General features: G+C 34.1%; 1 protein-coding gene across 6 annotated transcripts in view; it reads right to left on the bottom strand.

Moving 5' to 3' along the window:
- Window positions 1-26,606, bottom strand: part of PCNX1 (pecanex 1) — a 177,889-nt gene that overhangs the window by 87,974 nt on the left and 63,309 nt on the right. For 3 of the 6 annotated variants that reach the window (XR_009695070.1, XM_061156771.1, XM_061156769.1), the window contains exons 7-9: window positions 20,980-21,112; window positions 14,829-15,013; window positions 2,423-2,513 (exon numbers count right to left, since the gene is read on the bottom strand). Coding sequence is in view for 5 of the 6 variants with exons in the window: in XM_061156771.1 (XP_061012754.1) it covers window positions 2,423-2,513; window positions 14,829-15,013; window positions 20,980-21,112 (409 nt within the window). In the remaining variant the exon portion in view is untranslated. The remainder of the gene's footprint in view (window positions 1-2,422; window positions 2,514-14,828; window positions 15,014-20,979; window positions 21,113-26,606) is intronic. The other 3 variants (XM_061156774.1, XM_061156773.1, XM_061156770.1) reach the window with 2 other exon arrangements.

Here is a 26,606-nt window from a genome sequence, read left to right on the forward strand (position 1 = left end):
AAAGTAATGCTCAAAATTCTCCAAGCCAGGCTTCAACAGTACATGAACCATGAACTTCCAGATGTTCAAAATGGATTTAGAAAAGGCAGACGAACCAGAGATCAAATTGCCAACATCCATTGGATCATCGAAAAAGAGAGTTCCAGAAAAACATCTATTTCTGCTTTATTGACTACGCCAAAGCCTTTGACTGTGGATCACAACAAACTGTGGAAAATTCTTCAAGAGATGGGAATACCAGACCACTTTACCTGCCTCCTGAGAAATCTGTATGCAGGTCAAGAAGCAACAGTTAGAACTGAACATGGAACAACAGACTGGTTCCAAATCGGGAAAGGAGTATATCAAGGTTGTATATTGTCACCTTGCTTATTCAACTTATATGCAGAGTACATTATGAAAAATGCTGGACTGGAATCAAGATTGCTGGGAGAAATATCAATAACCTCAGATATGCAGATGACACCATCTTCACAGCAAAAAGTGAAGAAGAACTAAAGAGCCTCTTGATGAAAGTGAAAGAGGAGAGTGAAAACGTTGGCTTAAAGCTCAACATTCAGAAAACTAAGATCATGGCATCTGGTCCCATCACTTCGTGGCAAATAGATGGGAAAACAATGGAAACAGTGACAGACTTTATTTTTGGGGGCTCCAAAATCACTGCAGATGGTGACTATAGCCATGAAATTAAAAGATGCTTGTTCCTTGGAAGAAAAGTTATGACCATCCTAGACAGCATATTAAAAAGCAGAGACACTTCTTTGCCAACAAAGGTCCGTCTAGTCAAGGCTATGGTTTTTCCAGTGGTCATGTATGGATGTGAGAGTTGGACTATAAAGAAAGCTGAGTGCTACAGAATTGATGCTTTTGAACTGTGGTGTTGGAGAAGATTCTTGAAAGTCCCTTGGACTGCAAGGAGATCCAACCAATCCATCCTAAAGGAAATCAGTCCTGAATATTCATTGTAAGCACTGATCCTGAAGCTGAAACTCCAATACTTTGGCCACCTGATGTGAAGAACTGACTCATTTGAAAAGACCCTGATGCCAGGAAAGATTGAAGGTGGGAGAAGGGGACGACAGAGGATGAGATAGTTAGATGGTATCACCAAGTCAATGGACATGAGTTTGAGTAAACTCCAGGAGTTGGTGATGGACAGGGAAATCTGGTGTGCAGAAGTCCACGGGTTCACAAAGAGTCGAACATGACTGAGCGACTGAACTGATCTTAAGGTTCTTGTGAAAATTGTTTAAGAACGCAATTAACATATAGTCAGGAGCCACAATAAATTTAATCTATATGAGAGTCTAGAACATGACAATTCAGTTTCCACAGTTCACTCAAGTTTAGATTTCAAAACTTGAGACCTTAACACATTACGGTGTAAGGAATAGTTCTTATCTTGAATTATGTTAAACATAACTGTTCTCATTGCTCCATCCTCCTATTGCTTCCACAGTTACAAAATCATCTACACACTCCAATTCAATCTGAGGGTGTAAACTCTGAAATAGTACTAAAAGAGCTTAAAGAGTACAGTTTTTTAAATGTTCAATGTTTTTAGCATGCTAAGTGACCACAAGATCTTATTGCTTTAAATAGCCCCTCAAAACTGAAAAAACCAAGTGAACTGTCCATAGATATGTAACATTTAAATAAGTGTCCCATTATTAAACAGGAGTCCTAAAATAAAAATCAAATGACCCTTGTGGGGGAAGTGAGCTAACCAACCAACAGTGAATTTCAATACAGCAATTTGAACAAATTAGTAAAAGTTTCAGAAAAATTTTAACACTTTCTAAATTATAACTGTGTTATATGATCAAGATCTCTATTTCTTATTTGCTTTCCTCCAAACTTCTGTTATCTTACATAATTTCTTCCTGAGGGAAGGAGAGAAAAGAAATTAAATGCAACACATGACTTATATTTTAAGAAATTCCTCCTCCTTATAACTGGTAAACATGTTTTAAAACAAAATGAAAGACGATCATTTAAAAAGACACTTGACTGAAATCCTCACACAGAAATAAAAATCTGAAATTACACCAAAAAAGAGAATTGATCGGTTTGAACATAGTTGCGTAAATGTTTTTCTAATAAGTTTTTTCCATCATGCAATATGTAGAGTTAAATTTCAAATTGTGGGAAACCACTATCTCACAGTAAGATCTACAGGAAATTTTTACTTCATTTTTAAAAACATATAATAGCAAACAAAAACAAAAAACACGTAATAGCTTTTCATAATGGCTTTCTTTTTTTCCACAGTAAAAAGTTCTACTTTTTGGCAACCAATGCATAATGAGAATTTATTTAAGCCAATATAAACAAATAGCTCTTCTATCTCAAAGTTTACAAACTTTAAAAATGGCAAACTTATGCAAGTACATAAACTCCCCTAATACGACTTCACACATACCAGATATTGGACGCTCTTCTTGCTGCTGGTTCAAAATTCACAAGTGACATATCACAGCCACCAGTCTCATAAAGCGTAGAAGAGAACTTACCTAGCAAATAAATCATTTTTTTAAAAAAGCCATTAGAACACTCAGAAATTTTCCTTCTTGAAACACTAATGTTAAACTTATTAGAGTTTAAGAAAATAAACTGTAACTTCCTTTTTTCAAAATATTTAAAAAACAATGATCTACATGTAATTCAGCATGACATAAATCAAAAGGGAATGCTAAACAGTGGACAAAATGTCAACATACATAATCAGGTATTAAAAAGTGATTTAAGTCAGCTTTACAATAGCAGTCTTCTCTTTTCTCCTCCCAGAATATTTTCAATTCGAGTTACAACATATACAGATTTAATGTTGTTTTAAGGTCATCTGACCACTACTTACAAGTGGTAAGTGGCCATTTGGAAGGGCTGCTTGTAAGTTTTAACACAGCTCAAACCGCAAGACAACAAATTTGTGTGATTACCTTCAGAGTTTTTTGGTTTTCTGTTACTTTTAAGAAGAAATGGTGTCAGAATGGATCTAAGGAAGTATGAATGATGTATAACAGTGTTGGTGATAATTAAACTATAGTATTTAATGAACATTACTAGTTGTATGATTCTACAAGAACTCTATGAAGAAATTTAGGAACACAATTTGCTGTGGCCAACTATCTACAAAACTCTAATAAAAGATTTAGAAACTTTATTGGTTACAGAAGAACATGGATTAAAAAAAATTTTTTACAGAGATGAACAATATAAAATGACTTCTGATAATGGAATTTTATAAATCTAAATACTAAAATTCATTCTATACTTTGAAGATCTATGATAGCCATATCAAATGGTGGGTAGGGAACATAAATAAAAAATACAAATATCTAGCAGGACAATGCGGTATATAACTGAAGCTGTTTGGATCTGGTCCAGGCTGCCTTTTGAATATTTATGAAGTTTTTGTTTTACTAGCTAGGATTATTGGGGTTATAAACATGAGAAATCTAAAGGGCAATTTCAACTTGATGGCAAGGCTAAAAGATTTGTCTTCCATGACTACAATAAGAACAGGATACAATAAGAATTTTTATTTAAGTGAAATCCTTGAAAAATGACAATAAAATTCCCTCTAATATACTAATAATATAACCAAGGGTTTGCAGAACATTTCAACAATTACTTGATTCAAAAATGAGTAGAATCAGAAAAACTACTTAATTAAATAGGATTATTTGAGTACTTATAGGTCATAGACAGAATATGAAATTATTTTATAATATGGTCTTTTCTGTAGTAGCTGTTTTTTGGGAGGGGGGTCAGAATACTCCTGAGATAAATTAGGGAAAAAACTCTATGAAATCCTTAACTCATTTGTTGTATTTCAAAGGAGGATTACTCAGCATGTAGGTTATCCAAAACTTCACTTTCTACCTTAGAATGAGTTATTCATTCTTGGCACTTCTAACAGAAACCAGAATAAGAAATTAAAATGAAAGGATATCATTTTTTCGAAGTGATTGGGCAGGGGGGTGTGTGGTGGTGTTTGCAGAAATTGCTAATTTGCTAGTAAACAAAAAAGTTAACTGCTTTGCCTGAGATTTTTTTTATTTTTAAATTGTAATTTTTTATTCTGTACACTTTTCTCACTTAGCATGGATAATCAGAGACTAGCTGTGCTACAACAATTAACTTACATTAGCAGAATAAAAGAAACACCTAAAAAAAAAAATAATAAAAAAATAAAAATAAAAAAAAAGAAACACCTGATCAAAACCACAGATTGCATGTAAGTGTAGAAGAATTATAAAATCATATTAAATGATTAAATCACACATTAACAGAGCTGGGAGGGTGAAATTCAGTAAGAATGGAATGCATAAATATTTGTGTTTATATCACATAATTTGTGTATATTTTCCAAGTAAATTAGTTCTATATTCAATAAAATTTAAATTATTGGAGTATATTCTGAGCATTTAAGCATTCCATGGGACTTTTAGTAATATAAGTCCTATTCCTGGGCTATTAAAAATAATATTTGTATGCACCTGAAGTTAACTAGAATATTACTCTTTGTAATTTCAAGTGAAATAGTAAATGATGATTAAGGCATTAACACAACTATGTTGTCCTTTATTTATAAATGTCTAGTATGAAACATAGAAATAAATGTATTTTAAATAAAAATAAAAGATTCCTCCTCAAAAGTATTTTAGATAGAAAGCTGGAAAAAATGTGTCATTCTATTACTATATAAATCTACAACTCTGAATACATACAAACTAGTGACTAACAAGTAATAAAATTTAAAAATTTCAAAAAAAAAATAAAAATTTAACAAGGCATAAAACATGTCTAAGAAAAGGGCAGCTATAACTTCAACAAACATGCGTATCTTCAACGGTTTTGTTTTTTTTTAAGACGCTTCTGTCTACCTACTAACTATAAACATGTTCAGGTTCATAAAAACATACATGGTATATGTCAGAACTAACTTAACTTTGTATTAAGGCTTCCTGGTGTATTTCCAACTTAACTCCACCAAAAGAACAGATTCTATGTCTCTCTTATATCTCTGGGCCTGGCAACTGATAGCACTTCAGAAGTAACAAATGTTATTCATAAGATAACTCAGAAAAAGAATACTACATTAAAAAATGTTTAGCTTAGGGTTTCTGTGAAAAACATAACATTTTAATATATTAATAATTTACTAAAAACATCTTTGAAAACAACCAAAATAGAAATAAGTGCATTTTTCTGTTGGTTTATTAAGAATCTCTTAAATTTGCACAAATCTTCTTAACAAACATAACAATTTTATATATATCTCATTTGAGATTAAGACTATAGTCACAGTTAACCTTTCTTAACAAGTAAATGTGCACCTATTAATAATCCTATTTAAATATTATTTCTAATGAATATAAATTAGGAAGAAAGTAGAACATTAATGAAATAAGTCCTCTTCACAAATATTATGATTATACACTGTTATCTCATCATAATTCAACTCCTAGGTTATAATTAATTATACCTAATAGTTTGGCTATCTGATGATATTAAAAGAAAAGCAATTTCTCACAAGACTGGAGTCTGAAATTCCAGACTTAATAATGAGATTGGTCATGATACAGTGTCTCTAAGATAAAGAAAAGTTAAGGTACCTGGTATTTATGTCTCAAATATTCAATAATGACTGTGATTATCTACAAAAATTCAATTTAATTACACAAAACTCTGGTTTTTTTTTTTTTTAGGTAGGAGAATTTCAAGTAACCACAGGTCAATAAATAAGTGATGAACAAGAAGGTAAGTAAAACTGAATACTGATTTAAAGGACAAGGACCCTTGAAGCATTTCCCTGAAGCCACAAATGATACAGCAAACAGATTTAAAGTAAACACTGGAAAAACACAGATAAAAGACAACGAAATTAATGAGATTCTCTAATTAGTCCTATCAATAAAAATACTCACCACATATACAAAGTTCAGTGAATAAAGATCATGAGAAACCCTTATTGCTTTCTTAATGTCATTCTCATTTATCTTAGAAAGAGGTGGCTACTAGAAGGGCAAATCATCCGTAGGGCTTTTCCAATCCTCCCAGTACCAACAACAAAGAAGGCCTCTTACATTTCTTGGATAATTTCCCTCTGTAGATCACCTCCCCATTCCCACTCATTCTGGGTTCTGCAAGCCTAACCCTGATATACTGCTTGACGTCTCACTTCTCCAGCATTACTCTCGGGGCACGGAGGGGCTGGCTACAAGAACAAACAGAGACAGATAGAAAGGAGAGGGTTTTACAAAGTGCCTTTAGAAGGCGGTGGGGGACACATAGGCGTGAAGTGGGGTGGGAGATGGGAGGTTCGAGAGGCAGAGGACATATGTGTATCTCTGGCTGATTCATGTTGATGTATGGCAGAAACCTGCACATTGTTGTAAAGCAAATATCTTGCAATTAAAAAAAAGATATGGCAAGAAAACTAGAGGTCTATTTTTGAATTTCTGTACATAGATATAATAAAATAGGACTCTCACAAGGAAAAAAAAAGGCAATGGGGGGAATACATAAATCTATACGACTCACTTGAGTACACTATAAAAAGTGCGTTTTTCTGATGGTGATGAGTATTGTGCTCACAATGCTATTTCAATGAATATATTACACTTTTAAGAGAGGTCTTGACAAGTTCCAATTTCTTGGATAGCATTCTCCCTTATCATCATGAGTGGTGCCTCAGTGGAGTCTCTGAGGAAACATGAGTTTTCCCCTGGACAGAAATGACTCATTTTACTGCTGCCTACAAGTTCATGGACCTATTTCTCCCTAGACAAGAGGTCAGTGAAGTTTTTCTGTAAGGGGCCACAGAGTAAATATTTTAGGCTCTGTGGGCCAGATGGTCACTGATGCAACAGTTCCAGTCTGCCACTGTAGTGTGAAAGCAGCCACATAAAACATGTAACATATTCATTTACTTTATTTACAGAAACAAGCATCAAGCTAGATTTTAGCCTCTAGGCCATAGTTTGCTAATCTCTGTCCTAGACCAAGAGCCTTAGTATTATAAAACCTCTTTAACGCCTGTTCTAAATGGAAATCAAGTCACTATGCTCCTCATAATTTAAAGTTTTCATACTGAAAACCAGTGCTTCTTCCTAGAATGTGCCACACTGTGCTAGGTTTTTAAAGCAGGAGAAGAATAAGAAAAAGGGAAGGAAAAAGAAGCTATTTTAAAGGAAAAAGAACTTAGTTTAGAAGACAGCTTTTGAGTGACTGGACGTGCATGCATGCACACACACACGCACAACCCCCACACACAAGGAAAGATAACTACTGCTTGGTAACAGTGAAAGAGATTTACATCCTGGTATATTTTACTGCCATGGTCACTGTTCTCTAGCTCTGATTTAACAAAACACTGTGTTAAGTAGTATTGTAATTCATTATGTGGAATCCACAGATCAGGTGAACTGTCCTGAAGTGAATATACAAGTTCATATTCTGATATAATTTCATCATCTCACATTTCTTTTGAAGGGACAAGTCCTCCTTAGTTTGATAGAATAATCTGTAACAATGACAGTGATGACATTACAAGTGATTCAGATAAACGAAAAAGTCACAGACTGGGGATAAGATATTTGTAACTTCCATCTGATGACTTAGTGGTATCTAAAATATCAGAAGAACTGTTACACGTCAAAAATAAGACAAACAGCTCAATTTTGAAAGTGAGGAAAAGATTTGGACACACTTCACAGAAGAAGATATATGCATAACTAATAAACCCATCAAAGGATCCTCATCACCCTTAGTCATAAGAGACACACAGATTTAAACCACAATAAGATACCATTACACACCCATTAGGACTAACACTTAAAAAGCCAACAATAACAAATGTCAGCAAGAATGGGAACAACCGAAATTCTCATACATGCCAGTGGGAATATACAATTACTTCTGAAAACATTTTAGACATTTTATCCACAACAGCCAATACCTGGATACAACATAAACTTGTCCATTGACAGATGAATGAATACACAGTATACAGGAAGCTCACAGCAGGAATATTCATCAACAAGCAACAAACTGCTAACACGTGGAACAATACAATGAATCTCTGAAGCATCATGCTAAGTGCAAAATTAAACACAAAAGGCCACATAAAACATGAGTGCATTTATACGAACTTCTAGGAGAGGGGAAACAATGATACAAAGCACGGAGTGGATGCCTGTGGCCAGGAGCCCAGGAGGCAGGGATAGCAACGGGGGCACAATCTTTTGAAGATGGTGAAAACGTTCTCTATCTTGATTTCACAGGTGTGCACATCTGTTAAAACTCACAAATTGTACATGTTGAAGGGATACAGTTTATCATGCCTAAATTTTATGTCAATAAAGTTGATTTAAAAACAAAGAAGAAAAAAAAAGATAGACCAAGTAAAAGAAAAAGTAGATAGATAAGCATGAGACAGCATGTAGTCAGTGAAACTCCCACAAGTAACTAATCAGTTTTGGACAGTGAGTGACATTTGTTGCTTTGTTTTGGTGTTTCATTTGAAAAATATGACACATCAAAAGATTGAAAGCAGTATATAAAATGAAGAAAGTTCTCACCCCCCAGAAAAAGCCATTGCCAAGAGCAGATTCTGTGTTCTTCTGAACAATTTTTATCTACATTTGCTTACTAAATAGCTTAATTTTTCATATCGATAACACATACACATCAAGTTCTGAATATTATAGCTATGTTCATGAATAGAATAATACAGGAGGGGTTCTCTAGTAACAAACATTTAGACTGTTTCAAGTTTCTCAAAAGTACAACCAATGCTATGATAAATATCCATGTACATATACTTCTGCATGTTTGCAAAACCTGTAGATTAAAATATATAGGCATTTTTGGAGACAAGACATTTGGACTCTGTAGGAGAAGGCAAGGGTGGGATGATTTGAGAGAACAGCACTGAAACATGTTTATTACCATATGTGAAATAGATTGCTAGTCCAGGTTCGACACATGAGACAGGGCACTCAGGGCTGGTGCACTGGGATGACTCTGAGGGATGGGATGGGGAGGGAGGAGGGAGGGGGGGTTCAGGATGGGGAACACATGCACACCCATGGCGGATTCATGTCAATGTATGGCAAAACCACTACAGTACTGTAAAGTAATTAGCCTCCAATTAAAATAAACAGATAAAATAAATAAATAAATAAATAAATAAAATAAAATATATAGGCATTTTTGGTCTACTGTTCTAAACTGTCCTCCAAAAATGTTCAGTCTTTTAGTTGTCTACATCTTCAGACCTTTCCAACAAAGGACATCACTATACATTCAGTAGATGAAAAGTATCTTAATCCTATTTTTAATTTGCAGTTTTAAAAATTATGAGCAAAGTTGAACTGTTTGCCAATAATTGCAAGCCACTTGTAACGCTGAACTTTTCTAATAGGTCATGGATCTTTTTTTTTTTTTTTTTTATGGATCTTTATCTTATTGATTTGAAGTGCTTTTTGTCTCATTGTGGAGCCTGGCAGGCTACAATTCATGAGATCTGAGAGTCAGACTCGATTAGCGCTATCTTTCTTTCTTCTGTCTCGTGGCAAAGATGAATGACTGACCTCCAGTATTCATCTTGTCCTCACCCCTTTTAAAAACAGGACTTTCCCCTCACTGAATTTCAGCTGAGTCTAATGTCTATGTAGGCTTCCCAGGTGGCACAGTGGCAAAGATTCCACCTGCCAATGCAGGAGACACGGATTCGATCCCTGGGTCAAGAAGAATGTCTGGTGGAGGGCATGGCAAACTGCTCCAGTATTCTTGCCTGGATCTCATGGACAGAAGAGCCTGGAGGGGTCTACGGGGTTGCAAGAGTCAGACACGACTGAGCAACTGAGCACCACCACCACTATGTCTATGTACTTACAGACCTCTCCCAGCCTCTCTTGCAGCTAGAAGAAAGTGACAGGCACATTTCCCAAGTCACAATCTGAAAGATAAAGTCTAGCTATCCTTGACATTTTATTTTAGCATCCCTCCTCACCGCCCTCCTGTTTGGGTGGAAATGTCAACAATTGGAGCAGTCATTATGGACCAGGCAGGAAAGTTGTATGTGGAAGATAAAAAGAACCAACCCACCTCTAGGGACAGGTCCCAACAGACTATTATGAGAAAAATGTAAACTTCTCTCTAATTTCAGTCACTTGATAGGGGAGGACAGGTCTTTCAATTAAAGACTCTACATACATTCTAACTGATGTAACACATATTAATCAACTTCAATATAGAATCTTAATGTTAGAAAGCAGTTAATCTATTGTTTCAGTGAATTCTTTACAACAAAGACTGGTAAGGGACAAATCAGCTATCTCAACCAGTTTCTAGAGTAGTTCATGCATCTGGAACTTTTAAAAATAATATGCCAGTCTTTTCACAGTAACAATGATAAACTTCTGAGCATTTCCAGGAAATGAAGATTAGGGTAGATGAAATAAAATTTATCTAGGTTTATTTTTAATACTTGGGATAAAAAAGACACTTTCAAACCCTGCAGATAAACTAGTACAAGCTTTCCATAAAGCAATTAAGAGTATACATCAAAGTCTCAATAATGTTTTTTCCCCTTGATAGATGATTCCATTTCACTGTATTTATCTTAAGGAAATAATCATGGCTGCACAGAAAAGTCTGTGTGAAGGATATTCACCAGAGGGTTTATTACAATAGAAAATATCAGGAATCACCCTGAAGACTAACAGTGGGGTTAGTCAACTATTGTAATAAATAATGCTAATAATAGCAATGATTATTTATGTAATTAACTAATTAGTAGGCACTGTTCTAATTGCTTTGCATACTTTAATAGCTATAATCCTTACCAAAAACCTATGAAGTATATTACTACCCCCTTTTTGATACATGAGGAAACTGAGGCACAGGGAGAGAAAATAACTTGCCCAAGATCACACAGCTACAGCTAAAAGTGGCAGAGCTTGAATTTGAAGCCAGGAAGTTTGACTCTAGAGTCCACTATTCTATACTACCTTTCATGTAGTTTCCAGTGATAAAATATTAGGTAGTCACTTAAAAATAAGTTTAAAAACAATAGCATGAATAAATGTTTAAATGTGCTAAAATAAAAAAGCAAAACTCATACAGTGTCATAAAAATCATACATCATCATCCCAGTTCTTTGTTAGAAAAGCATGTACATGTATGTATTGAAAAAGAAAGGAAAAAAAATATAAAATGTTAATTAACAGTGACTCTCTTTGAGTGATAGGACTATTGCTGTTTAGTCACTAAGTTGAGAGATAAGATTACAGATGACTTAATCATCTTCATTTTATTTTCCAGTAACTTGTATTAGGACATGCTATTCCCATTCTTATACCAAGAAGTATAAACAGAATGTATCCCCTTAAATTCTTAACACTTTTTCCTTCCAGAGAAAATGAAGGACTTTTACTGTTTTCTTCTTTTTCTAGAAAAGTCTTTTTCTAGAGCTGACCACAATTTCAAAATAATAAGTTCTGGAGTAAAGAGAATTATCTCAAGAATACCTTCTTTGTAAATAGTTGTACAGTAATGACACAAAAGAAATCCTTAGAAAAATCAATTCATTACTCTCTAAATCTCTAATACTTTAAGGAAATTAAGAAAGTCTTAAAAATTCAGAGGAACACTACCTATGATATCTATATACTTATGTCTTGGTAAACATAAAACTCTGTTGTCCTCATTTCTTGCCTAGAACAGCATTTTTATTTTTCACATGAAAATAATTTTGTATATACTTTTCAATACTCATCACTACTAATTTCAAACACACACAAAAAAGACATAAATTTTCCTATTTTACCTGATCCTATCTACAACAATTCTTCTGAGATGCTGTGTTATATATATTAAGAGTTTATCAATGAGAAAAACCTGTTTCATCACTGTATCAATTTATCAGTCCTATGTTACAAGTGGAAGCCAGGATTAACATAAAAACTGAGTCTCTTCTTACCTGGGTAATATGCAAAAGCTTGTTTTATTTAGTAAAACTGCAGTTTCAAACTTTAGTATGAAGTCAACCACAAATAAGTTAAATTCAACAAAAGGCTCATAAAAAGAAAATTAACCTTTAGGATGCATTGTTTTTTGTTTTGTTTTGTTTTTTAAAAAAGGACAATATGTTACATTGAAAGATTTGAGAAACTCTTTGATAGTAACTTATCCATCATTCATATAATTAACAAAGTCTGCATGGAAATTCAGTCTGTAAATAAGAAAGGAAACCATTAAATTATTCAGACCAGGTTCTAAATTATACACTTAAGATTCAGTTTTAAAAATTAATTATGATGAACAATTATGCCTGTTGAATATGGATGATGAAAATGTATTTTCCTCTGCTGAATAAGTAACTAATAAACCATATAATGCCATCTTCGATGAACTTTTCTCCCATATCCAGTGCTACCTGATAGTCTTGAAATGCTAGTTAAAATGCAACCGAAAAATAAGGATTCTCAGGGTTTAGTAGAGGAAATGCATGTTGTCAGTTATTATGACACCACAGAGTAAAAATGTCAAAAACACAGTTAAGGATACCTAGGCTTGGAATTAAACAATGCCTGACTGCAAGTTTCCTTTAATTGAAAAAGGCAAATATACCTCACTTTAAAAAGTAAACACAGAATTACAACATATACATGAATACACATACAAACATTTATATGTACTCAAACATATATATAAACATATATGAGTGTATATATGTATGTTTCAGTATGTATGTGAGTTACATAAATATATTATGCATATATAAAAATTTTAACATGTAAAAATTACACATTTAAATTTTTCAGTTGAAGAAGCTAGGTTTGGAAGGGAGCAATTCTTTGTAAGTATTCCATACTTTCAGGGAACAACACGGCTAACTTTAACATATTTGAGTATACAGTATCCCAATTCACTCACATAAAATTATTTTACTGTTAATTAAAGTCACGTTGAAGATTAAACTATGCAACAAAAATATTCTGGTGGAATACATTTTAAAAATCAGTATCTCTGTCAGTTCCTTCAACTTCCGCTGCAAGTTCATTTTTAGAATCTTTTCTTAGTCAACCTTACGTGCTATGAAACAAATGGATATACACTGTCCCCTGACTGTGTATTTTGTACTAATTATTACGAAGCATTCAATTTGACAATACTCAACTACAAGAGAAGCCAAGAACTATCAGAAAGCAGTTAAAACAAAAGGTAGAATCCAAATCTTAAGTGAATGTCCTGAATATTCACCAGTAGATGCTAAATTGATATGTACATATTCTCAATCGTCTATGAGTATGATTTCTTGCTTAGCAGGTTTTGAACAAATTAACCATTTTAAACAGAGGAAAATCACCTACTAGTTCAATTTATTCTTTTCTTGACAAAAGTTTAAAAACCCAGAATGAATCAAATCTAAGCTTAGTTAATCTACTACCAAATGACCAATGGACAGTGGTGATAGAAACTGTAATTGTACAGGTACAAATCGACAAGGCCTCCAAACATACGAACTTTGAGTTAACCCAAGAGAAATGTCAATAAAAAGATACTATTTACTCAATATATTTGCAACTAAGTCAAAGCAGTTAACTAAACTGAAGTCTACCTTACTCTCTCAAACAGACTTCCTACCCTCTTCAAATTACAAACTCTAAATCATAAGCACTCTAAAATTAAAATGTCTTATTTTCTTCTCATTTTATTTAGAAATCACCATAGGTTCTAATGTTCTAAACAGGTTCTAAACAGATATCATTTTCAACTTTCTATAAAATTTGCTAAAGGTGATGATTTTCATCAATATGCATATCTAACACTTACTAATTTTCTCTGTAACAGTTTTTACAAAACAGAAAGAGAGTCAATAAACAACATATGAAATCTTTTATACCTAATTTGGGCACCCTCTACCAGTTATATCCTTCTAGTCAAAGCATCAGCTAGATTACCTTCTTTATAAACGAAAGACAGTTATAACATGGAGAAACAAAATCACAGTAAGCAAATAAAATACTTTGAAATGTATATTTGTGAATAACAAGATTTTCTTCTACAAGATTTTCTTGCTACTAATCTGCATTTTGAGCACAAGAAAGCTGAACTGAAGAGAGAAATAGAAAACAAACTAGTATAAAATACTGTTTGTCTAACACATTAGTGAGGCTTAAAACTCTACCACCTCTCTGAGATTTAACTGTTTAATAACTTATATACTCTATTTATAGATGTATTAACAGGAAAAAAGAAAAAAAATTTATAAAGTTCTTTGATTTGAATATAGAGTCATGATGTTCCCAAGGTATTGCATTTAGAATTAGATTAAGTCCTACTTCAGGTGACAGACACTGAAGTAAAATACAGAATACCTAAAAGAAAGATTATATAGTAATAGGCCATTAGGAAGTATTTTTGCCCTCCCTGAAGCATAGAATTCAGAGAAATGAAGGTTCAATCAAAATAATTTTTAAAAACTCAACATTTCACCACATGGTACAAACACCAAGAAACAGCAAAAGTGCCCAAATCATTACAAGAGGACAGTAAAGTGTGAACATTTATTGATACTTTACTTATTAATAACAGACATGCTCAGAAGAAAATGAAGAGTATGAATTGAGAGAAATAGGAAAGGTAAAAGCAAAAGTCAAATTTTCCTTAATCACAGGGCAAATCCTGTAACAAGTACTCTTATGCATAGTTCCAAAATGAAGCTATCTCAGGAAAGAACTGCAATCATTGTTACCCATCATCTGCTATATCAAGTTCTACGTCACCAAGATTACAGAAGGCCTGCATACCAAGTTCATCGTGCACACTGCTGCCGCCTACAGCAGACGCACTGTCATGTGAGGCTTCTAAGTGGACACTCCCGTTTCTCACCAGCAAGGAGGCACTAGCACTGAGCACTGCAGCCTGGGAGGGGGGGCGGGACTGGACTCTGACCTGGGCTGTGGACTGCTGGCCTTGCTGACCATCTTGAAGGCTAGGAAAAAACATGGATTGGGGAGACATTACAGGGAAGAAAAGAGAAAACAACAGCTAGAAGTCAATATAGAAAACTAATTTTTTAAAAAAAGGTTTCAATGTAACCTAGGAAAGAGCCAACAAAGTTTGTAAAATATGCAGATTATACTGCTGGCTTGAAATTTCTGGTTTTTCGAAATCTGATTCATGGTGATGAACACAGAAAAAAATTCAATGTATATGCAGAGCAACCAATCTGTAACATCTTTCCAACTCAAGTCAACAAAGTTCTAGTATAAGGAAAAAGAAAGCAACAAAGAAGAGTCACAAGTACATTAAATACATATAGGCTATAGCTGGTCCCTCATAAATAACACCTATTTTTAAGTTCAATATGCGCTTTTATTTACAACCCTGATACAATTATTCTAGAATTGTTCTTTCAAATATTCTGGCATCTGAAACTCACAATAAAACAAAATTTCTAGGCACTTGAAAACCAAAGAATCTTTATCAAATGCAACCAAGATAACAATTCTGAATCAAAAGAACATCACAAACTAGTGAAGAAAACCAGAATTACAAAAAAAAAAAAATTGATTCAACCAAGTGAAATAAAAATGACTGCTGAGATGCCACAAGAAATATATTAAATATTTTTTCTATGAAAAGCCTACATATCTCTAAAATAAGGTTACAGGCTTTATATACAGGTGTCAGTTAACAGTAATTATGTTCCTTTAGTGAATTTTGATCTTATCTTTCCCAATTCATAGTCAAGTTTCATTATAAGAATCCACCATTTTAGAAAAACCTTAAAAATAATTTAGAAGCCAGTAATTGTTCAAGGAATATTAGTCTTTTCAAAATTTTATAAAAATTTAAAAATATTTAGTATTTCATGATTATAAATTATTAAAATTATATAAATTTTAAAAATTTGATAATTTTAATTATCTAAAAAGTAGATAAAACTAAGAAACTATTATATTAACTCATTTTTAATTTTTACATATTTATTTTAAAACACTAAGAACTTAAATTTTCTTAGTTTAACACTCAAATTTAAACTGATGAAACTAATGAGAACACTTTGAGTATAATTATACATCATCCTCTACATGATGTTCAATGCAACTCTGCACTGTTATTAAAATTATTAGACCTTTTAGGAATTAAAAGAAGAATGCTACTAACAACAGCCTTATGCAGTATCATTTTCATGAATATCAACTTCTCTCTAATTCTCTGAATGAAAAGGACTGCTTTCTCTGATTATAAGACAACAAACTAACCTGCTATAGACTGGGAAGACAGCTAAATTTGAAGTACAACTGAGCCTCAAACAACATGGGGGACAGGGCACCAAATCTCAGCAGACTCGAAAATCCATGTATAGTTTATGGTGCCCCTCATCCAAAGATTCAACCAACGATGGATCATGTCATTCTGTACTAATTTTATTATTGAAAATACCCACATGTAACTGAACCCATGCAGTTCAAACCCATGTTGTTTAAGGGTCAACTGTAACCATGAAATAAAAAAGAAAAATACTGCATACATTGCTTAAAGCTGTGGTTATGGCAGTAGAACACACTCTGGAACTATACTGTCTAAAACAGTAGCCATATGTGACTAAAGTAACTAAAATGTTCACCCCTCAATCATGCTAACCATTCTTCAAGTGCTCAAGAGATATGTAACATAGATAGTGGCTACCATGGCTACCAGGGCAGGCCAAAACTAGTAGTCAGTGTTTACCATACTGGATAGTGCAGATTATAGACTATTTCCACCACCACAGAAAGTTCTATTAATCACCATTGCCTGAAGCATTCATGTTTTCAGGCCTCTTTTAGAGCCAATAAAAACTATATACTCTAGGTAGAGCACAGGAATGTATACAACATACAAAAAGATCAAGTCTACAAAGACTTGTCAATGCTCATTGGCACTAACTTTTTAAGTCATAACTTTAAAGGTATTCACTTAATAATGTCTTCGGAGTAGAATCTTTGTACAATAGAAATAAATCAAGAGGTGATCTTGGGAACTAATATACTAAAATGTCTGTTTCTTACGTACATAAACAGTAAGTCTATCCTTGGAAGCCATCTAAACTTAACCAAAATGACCAAATTTCACAAAGGAAAATTTTTTCAGCTCAAGTATGATGACCCTTCAGATTAAGAAGGTAAAATATTAAAATTTATGTGTGTGTATATATACACTCACATACATAAACATATATATATATATATATATATGCTCAGCAAATTTTTCCATCGATTTTTTCAATTAAAATCATAAATAAAGGTGCTCTATGGCAGTCAGATGTATTCTAGAGTGTATTGAGAATACACTCATCTTCAACATATTCATATATATAAAAGGTTTTCAAAGTGCTAGGCAATGTATGAAAATCAACTCCAGAACAAAGAAAATTAGCCAAAATCTATGCAGTTATAAATGTCAAGTTTCTGAACATCAAAAGCAAGACAAAAAATGTTTATGCCCCTTGAATTCCAAAAAGCCTGTTATTTTTGCACAAATTGCCAGGAAAACTATTCCTGGAGGGTTGTATTTCATCTTAAACTAATAACTGATAAAAAATTAATCTTTTCTATAATACCAATTATATATCAAAACTACCAATTTCAGAAAAGATAGCAACAATTTCACAATGCGGCAAAAGATAGAAATTTAGGTTTCTAAACTATCGGCTATCAGTAGCATCACTGACATGTTATCCTACTAATTAACTAGCTTTCCTAATTTAAATAATAAAAAATATATAATTGGTCTTGGTCTTTCCTTCCTCTTAGAACTTATTTAGTACATAACACATTCTGCCATATGCTGTTTTTTTATCTTTGCATGTATCTTTCCAACTAAACAAACTGAGTGTGATTACATTACTGCTATGGATCTCCAGATTTCAGAGAGTACTCAGTGTCTTGAATACAGTACACAAATGTAAGTATGTGGTGGATTCATTCCTGAGTACCAAAAATGATATGAATTTCCAATTACAGACTCAGTTATAACTATGACCTTATTTGATTACAGGTCTTTCACTCTATTTTAAAAATAAATCTAACTATATAGTAAAGCTTTTTTCCCTTCCCCAAATGCACTGATGGTTTACTTTCATTCCAGTCTACTAAGTAGAGTTCTAAAAGATACCACATCTAGGTTGATAAATGAACTAACTCTTAATATTAGTATTACAGAGTCTTTAAATATTCATCTGTTTTCATCTCTAGGAACTGGGAAGAACTAGTAAGGGCCTACAAGGTTAACTCAAGTTAAAAAAAAAAAAAAACCCTTAAAAATAATTCTGAAATAGAATATTCTAACTAGCATAAAAAATACATGCAAATTCTCTTTGTGAGGAAATGGATGATTCACTCCCAATCCTTGGATACATATTTTTTATGAAGCTGCTTTTTAGACTGTCGATTACTTACACTATTCATTAAAGTTTAAAATAAATTAATGTATTTTACTGGTATCTACAGAATAATTATAACTTATTATCATACCTATTCCATTTCTTTCTGACAAACAAGTTTTTCAAAACCATGCTATCTTATATTTAAAGATGACATTATTATATAACTTACACTGAGAGTATCACTATACTTTACCTGAATACTTTTGCAATTAAAAAAACACGATTTTTATTAAATTGGCGTTTCTCCTAATTCATCTCAGCTAAATTTTATCTTATTTTACTCATGATGCAGTCAGCCTCTTTAAGATACACATAATCTTTGCACTGGAAATGTCATGGAACCTGAGGTTCATGGGGTCACAAAGAGTCAGACACGACTGAACGACTGAACTGAACTAACACAGTTTACACCCTGACTGACTACTGGAAGACTACTTTCCAAAAATCCTAAAGTGAGCCCTTTACAAATAGACAGCTCACACCACATCCTCATTTAAATGGTGGTGTGTTTAAAATGCTAAAAAAAAAAAAAAAAAAAAAAAATGGAGAAATCCTATGCGGTTGTCTGGAGTTAGCACAGTTCTTTAATATTCCACCAGGCAGAGAAAACAAAATTGTCTACATTTGTTTAGTGAGTGAGATCCAAAGAATGAAAAGATTTAAAAAGACTAAAAAGAGAAGGTTAAAAAAAACAAAGGATTAAGAAATACCAACATGGAGTGAGAAGGTAAGCAAAGAATATGTTTATAGCAAGTATTATTCAAAGGGAAAAAAAGAGGTTAGAAAACACAAAAGAGAAAACGTAAAATGAAATGAATTCTTTCTGCAGGTGGGAATACACGCCCTAAATCCATTAGCAAAAAATGTTACTTCAGGGAGCAAAGGAAACAGAAGAGGAGGACCCACTAAAAGCCAAGGCGCTCAGGACAGATTTCAGACCAAACGCTGCTTTTAAATGGCTGCCTTCTCATCTCTCTATTTTAAATACTGGTTTAGCTAAGCCATACTGCATATTGTAAATGACGCATTACTGCAGAATTAATCAGGAACATGATCTATGAAAGACAAGGTTCCAGACTGTAATGCAAAACTCAGAAAAATAATCGTCTTACATACCAAGGGAAATATACAGTAAAACAATAATTTAAAAAATAAGGATTTTGCTACTTTCAGGAAACAGGTTTTAACAAGGGAGGAGATTTATCTCTTCAAACCTACCATGCATTCAACAGCAGTTATTTCATCAAATGTTCTTCTTTTTGAATTTCAAAATATAGGAAAATAACTTGGGTAATGGAGCCTTTAGATGCAGAGATTAATAAAAGCGTATGGTGCAATAACATCCCTGGAGACAGGGACAGCTACCCACTCCAGTATTCTTGCCTAGAGAATTCCAGGGACAGAGGAGCCTGGCGGGCTACAATCTATGGGGTTGCAAAGAGTTGGACAGGACTGAATGGCTTTCACTTTCACTATAATAACATATACATGGTTTAATGAATAAGCAAACACAAATTTTCATCCATATTTGGTCTTTTTTTAAAAATATCTCTAATTCAAGCCACAGACTCATTATATCTGACATAATTAAGGATAAAAAAGCTTAAGAATTTCAATAAAAATTTACTCCCAAGATTATAAAGCAGCTTTCTCACTTAGGAACAGTGGTAAAAATAAAAATGCTTTTGTTCAGCATATGGAGGTTGAGAAATTCAACAAATATGTACATACAAATACATATATACTGTGTATATGTATCACCAATTGACCATGAAAGTCACTTGGTTGTGTCCGACTCTTTGCAACCCCATAGATTGTAGCCTGCCAGGCTTCTGTCCATGGAATTCTCCAGACAAGAGTACTGGAGTGGGGTGCCATTTCCTTCTCTAGGGGATTTTCCTGATCCAGGGATCAAACCCAGATCTCCTGTATTGGCAGACAGATTCTTTACAGTCTGAGTCACCAGAGAAGCCCCCAGTTGACCATACATTACCAAAAATTAAATATTCTAGTTCTGCATCATTTACTAAGTCCTAGTGATTAACTTTCAAGCAATGCAAAATAAAATATACCATATTTTAATGAAATAAAATAATCAAACTGGTTTATCAAGCTGATATCCTCAATAAGCTCATCACTAGGTCCATATTCGCTCATGTTGAACACTATTTAAGGTGTTGGGGAAAGATATTGAATTAATCACTAATTTGGAATAGGAAAAAAATAAAAAGCTAACTTGAGGCCTCTATTTACGTTTATATAACTGCCCTAAAAATAATTTTCATGATTTAAAACTGGCTAAACCAATCTGATCATTTTGTTTAAATAATGCAACGTAAGACATGCATGGTGCAATAAGCTCACAATCACATGCAGAGGAAGTCTAAAGAAGCTTAAGGATATAGAGAAACTGGAAGAAAAAGAAAAACAAAACTATTTAATAAATGCTTTCTTCAGACTGACAAAACAGGTTAGAGGTCTGTCACAATGCATGCTGAGCTTGGTGGAATTTTAAAATACCATACCTTAGGGGTGATCCGATGAGCAATGTAGGAGGGGCAGGGTTACTCCCTGCATTGTGCCGGCGCCGCACTGCCTGGCGCCTAAATGTGCTGCGTTCACGGCGAAATGACACCGTCTCCTCGCTGGCCTGTGCTGCTGCATCAAGACAGACTTAGGTCAAACAGAAGCCTAGGTCGGAGACGTAAACAGCAGCTGAGCCTGTCCTCCCCTATACGACAGATTAACAGTGAACCTACGAAAACCTCTGGCTCAGTCAGTCAGGTTCCCTTTACTTTGAGGGTGAGAAGTTGGGGACTACACCTTTTGCTATAGATGATTGTTTCTTTAAAAATGCTTCTAACTATCTGGCCTCACCATCTTCTCTTCAGCCTCAATTTTCTATTTTAAGATCTCTGTTTATTTTCAATCTTTTTCTAAAAGTCTTATTTATAAAGTCCCATATTCCTCCATTAGCCCTTTAAGTCAGCCTTAAAAGTACCGTATGTGTTATATTGGTTAGTTCTGAGTAACGAGGAAGGGGCATTAGTTTCTTCCTTTCATGAAGACAGTAAAAGCAGCAATGATAGTACTTGTGATGACAGGAGCCGGGCAGCGCATTTATCTGACACGACCCTGTGCCACAATTTTGGCAGCATTAAATGAAATGGCTGACTGCTAAACTGCACAACTAGTTGTTTAAATTCAATTCAAGGCAGCATGAGTATATGTTAAGCTGTAGTTTGCTGCCAAACTTTATTCAACTTCATGCCCCCACACTGGTTCCCTCAACACTAGGAAGCAAATACAAACAAAACATCAGCAAAAAAAATTAGAAACCCATAGCTTAATCCAAAAGCAACAGCAACAAACTAAAACCAAATATATATATAAAATGAGAAAATAAAAAATAAGGCTAAAGAGAATTACACAAAATTTCACAGAACCATGACTGATTTGGGTTTCTAAAGCAAAATGATGTTTATCCATTTGACTCTTAAACAACTGCTGTCTATAGTGATCTAAATATTTTAAGAATCATTTTGATTTTGAGAAAGGGCATTTTGATGTTAAATATGAATAGACACAACTTGGCCCATAAAACATCTTTTTTAAAAAACAACAAATGAAAATCCCTTCTCATTTGAAAAAGATGAGGTGGATTGCAAAATCAACAGTGTTGTATTTGGACTTCAGTTCTATGACAAGCCTTATTGATATTTTAAAGGCTTTATTAATTTTCATCAGTATTCTGCTCAGCAATGGCAATCTCCATGATGTTAAAGGTTGATTTTAATAAAGTTTTCTTTTAAATGTTTACATTTTTATCCCCTCCCCAATGAATGTTCTTTGTGTAATTAATTGATTATAACTAGGAATATGGGTTACCCCCAGGAGGTATGGACTTCTCTATCTTAAGGCAATGTTTCTTTTATTAAAGGAAAGACAAGCACAGAATTATTTCACCCACTTGGCAAACTTCTTCCAGTAAGAAGCGTTAAGTCACAAATCACAGGTCAATAATTTACATTATTACTTTCTTTTTCAGCACACATACTCCAGTGACATTATAGGTCAGACAACTAAATCAGAATTAAACTTCAGGGCTTTGAATCCAAATCAAATTTGACTCTGGAGCTAATACTTCTTTTCTTTCTCCGGTTTTATTGTGATACAATGAAAACTCCTTTAATGTAAAAAAAGCTGTTTCTTGTGATGCAGAAGCTCATGTATACAAAAATTATATATAACCTGTGAGAACAAATTAAACTTAAAGAAAATTAAAAGTTCAATTTACCAGATTCATGAACCACATTTTAAACGCTCCAGAGCTGCATATGGCCAGTGACCACCTTTACTGAACAGTACAGATAAAGACGTTTCAGTCACCACAGGAAGCGGTACTGGGTGGTGCTAATCTAGAAAGTCAAGGATGCCTGTCTCTCACTATAACCTACAAAGCATACTGTGTGCTTTACCTACCCCTGACAACTAAGACCTCAACAAAGGAAACAGTAACCAGCACTTAACAACTTCACCACCACCACCAACCAGCACTGTCACACAGAAGAAAGCTAATACTGGCAGGGCAGTCACTGGAGGAAGGATAAAACCAGGGGAAGGAAACAAGCTACATGAAAGAAGAGAAAGTAATAATAGCCAGCACATGGAAGCAACCTAGATGCCCATCAGCAGACGAATGGATAAGGAAGCTATGGTGCATACACACCATGGAATATTACTCAGCCATTAAAAAGAATTCATTCAAATCAGTTCTAATGAGATGGATGAAACTGGAGCCCATTATACAGAGTGAAGTAAGCCAGAAAGATAAAGACCAATACAGTATACTAATGCATGTATATGGAATTTAAGAAGATGGTAACGATAACCCTATATGCAAAACAGAAAATGAGACACAGACGTACAGAACAGACTCTGTGGGAGAAGGCGAGGGTAGGATGTTCTGAGAGAATAGCATTGAAACAAGCATACTATCAAGGGTGAAACAGATCACCAGTCCACGTTGGATGCATGAGACAAGTGCTCAGGGCTGATGCACTGGGAAGATCCAGAGGGATGGGATGGAGAGGGAGGCGGGAGCGGGGATCAAGATGGGGAATACATGTAAATCCATGGCTGATTCATGTCAATGTATGGCAAAAACCACTACAATATTGTAAAGTAATTAGCCTCCAACTAATAAAAATGGGGAAAAAGAAAAAGAAGAGAAATTAATGAGTGACTTGTATATCTGTTAATGGTTCTTAGATGTCAGTAAGAACTTGGGTTATAAAATTTTAAGTCACTATTTTAAACCTCAATTCAAGACTTATTTTTTGAAATTCTATTGAAGATTTCTATTGTATTATTGCAATAAATTATTGCTCAATTTACAGGTCAATTCACTTAAACTTTCAAACATTCTCACTAATTTAAGAGTTTTGTTTCAACCAAAATAACAGTTAAATTCATCCAGATAGAATTTACAGAGAAAAATTTAATCCATAAAATGTACTAAAATTATTCAGAAGTATTTGAAAAAAGCAATACATGATTATGGAATAGTGAGAATAGGAAGAAAGCAAATAAGAAACAGTTTTCTTTACTATCTTCCTTCTACTGAGGACTTAATGAAGTTAATTTTAAATATAAGCTAGTTATTCCATAATTCTGGGACAAAAAGACAAAACTACAATGTCCCTTTGTAGTCAATATAGTCTTTGGTTTCTCCAGAAAATACTTTTTTTTCTATTAACATACTATTTATATTTTGTTATCTGCAAAATAACTATTAACACTGTTTTCTTAATAAAACAGTTTTAGAAACATATCAAGATAAAATTTTAGACATACATAGGACAACATATTAAAATGGAGTTATGATTGCTGCCTATTTCACCCTCTGTCGTCCTCTGTAATATTCAGGGCTTAAATATCTAATGATAAAAGAATATTCAATGTTTATTAGAGTTGTCTAAAGCTTAAAATAACTTACTGTAAGTATATTCAATCACATAAGTATGGCTTTACTTGATGAAAAGTCACTTTCACAATCCAACTACAAAAAGCTCTTTCTGAATCCTTTAACTTTATAAATAGAAAGAAAACAACAAAAAAATCTTTTAACTAGGAGACCAGAGAAGGAGAAAGAAAACACTTTACTGCTTAAAACTCAGTATCCCTGGTAAAGAATAAAATTAATTAGTACAGTGAGAGTATAAAATATAAAAAGTAAAAATCTAGCACTCTAGGTACAACTAAATTTTATGCATGTGTAGGTAAAAGAGAAAAAAAAATCACATTCAACTGATTCAAAGGCCATGAATGACAAGACATAAATAAAATACTTTCAAGGACATTTATTTAGACAAATGTGAATTCAACATTTTTTTAAAATTTGAGTCTTGACTTTCTAATGATTTCTTTGTATTAAAGAGACTTCAAGAAACTGAATTATCTAAATTGAAGAGAGAACTTCAGATAACTTAATTCTACTTCTGGAGTAGTGATACAATCATTCAACTAAATAAACATTTACTGAGCACCTAACGGCAATTCATACACAAGGCACAGATATACTAAGACATTTTCAACAGCTGTGGTCTGATCTATTCCGTGAACTTTCAGATGTTCAAGCTGGTTTTAGAAAAGGCAGATGAACCAGAGATCAAACTGGCAACATCCACTGGATCATTGAAAAAGAGAGTTTCAGAAAAACATCTATTTCTGCTTTACTGACTATGCGAAAGCCTTTGACTGTGTGGATCACAATAAACTGTGGAAAATTCTGAAGGAGATGGGAATACCAGACCACCTGACCTGCCTCTTGAGAAACCTGTATGCAGGTCAGGAAGCAACAGTTAGAACTAGACATGGAACAATAGACTGGTTCCAAATAGGAAAAGGAGTACATCAAGGCTGTATATTATATTGTCACCCTGCTTATTTAACTTATATGCAGAGTACATCATGAGAAACGCTGGGCTGGATGAAGCACAAGCTGGAATCAAGATTGCCAGGAGAAATATCAATAACCTCAGGTATGCAGATGACACCACCCTTATGGCAGAAAGTGAAGAACTAAAAAGCCTCTTGATGAAAGTGAAAGAGGAGAGTGAAAAACTTGGCTTAAAGCTCAACATTCAGAAAACTAACATCATGGCATCTGGTCCTGTCACTTCATGGCAAATAGATGGGGAAACAGTGGAAACAGTGGCAGACTTTATTTTGGGGGGCTCCAAAATCACTGCAGATGGTGACTGCAGCCGTGAAATTAAAAGACACTTACTCCTTGGAAGGAAAGTTATGACCACTCTAGACAGCATATTAAAAAGCAAAGACATTACTTTGTCAACAAAGGTCTGCCTAGTCAAGGCTATGGTTTTTCCAGTAGTCATGTGTGGATGTGAGAGTCAGACTATACAGAAAGCTGAGCACCGAAGAACTGATGCTTTTGAACTGTGTGTTGGAGAAAACTCTTGAGAGTCCCTTGGACTGCAAGGAGATCCAACCAGTCCATTCTAAAGGAGATCAGTCCTGGATGTTCATTGGAAGGACTGATGTTGAAGCTGAAACTCCAATCCTTGGGCCACCTGATGCAAAGAGCTGACTCATCTGAAAAGACCCTGATGCTGGGAAAGATTGAGGGCAGGAGGAGAAGGGGACAACAGAGGATGAGATGGTTGGATGGCATCACCGACTCAATGGACATGAGTTTGGGTGAACTCTGGGAGTTGGTATGGACAGGAAGGCCTGCCGTGCTGCAGTTCATGGGGTCTCAAAGAGTCAGACACGACTTAGCAACTGAAGTGAACTGAAAGATCACAAAGAAAACAAAATACACACCTCCCACCTGAGTTACTTCCCATTTATCTCAAATGGGTTAAAGAAAATCCTACACACTCTATATTGACTTCTTTTACGTACCATTTTTTTTAATATGGGGGTATTAAAAGAATAGATCATCAGTTTGTTTTACTATGTGAATGAAAACAGGGAAAGCATTAAAAAGCACTAATATGGGACTTCCCCAGCAGTCCAGTGGTTAACACTTTGCCTTCCAATGCAGGGGTTGTGGGTTCAATCCCTGGTCAGGGAGCTAGGATCCCACATGCATGCAGGCCAAGAAACCAAAACATTTTTAAGTGGA

The sequence above is a fragment of the Dama dama genome, chromosome 12, assembly GCF_033118175.1.
Source record: "Dama dama isolate Ldn47 chromosome 12, ASM3311817v1, whole genome shotgun sequence".
Taxonomy (NCBI): domain Eukaryota; kingdom Metazoa; phylum Chordata; class Mammalia; order Artiodactyla; family Cervidae; genus Dama; species Dama dama.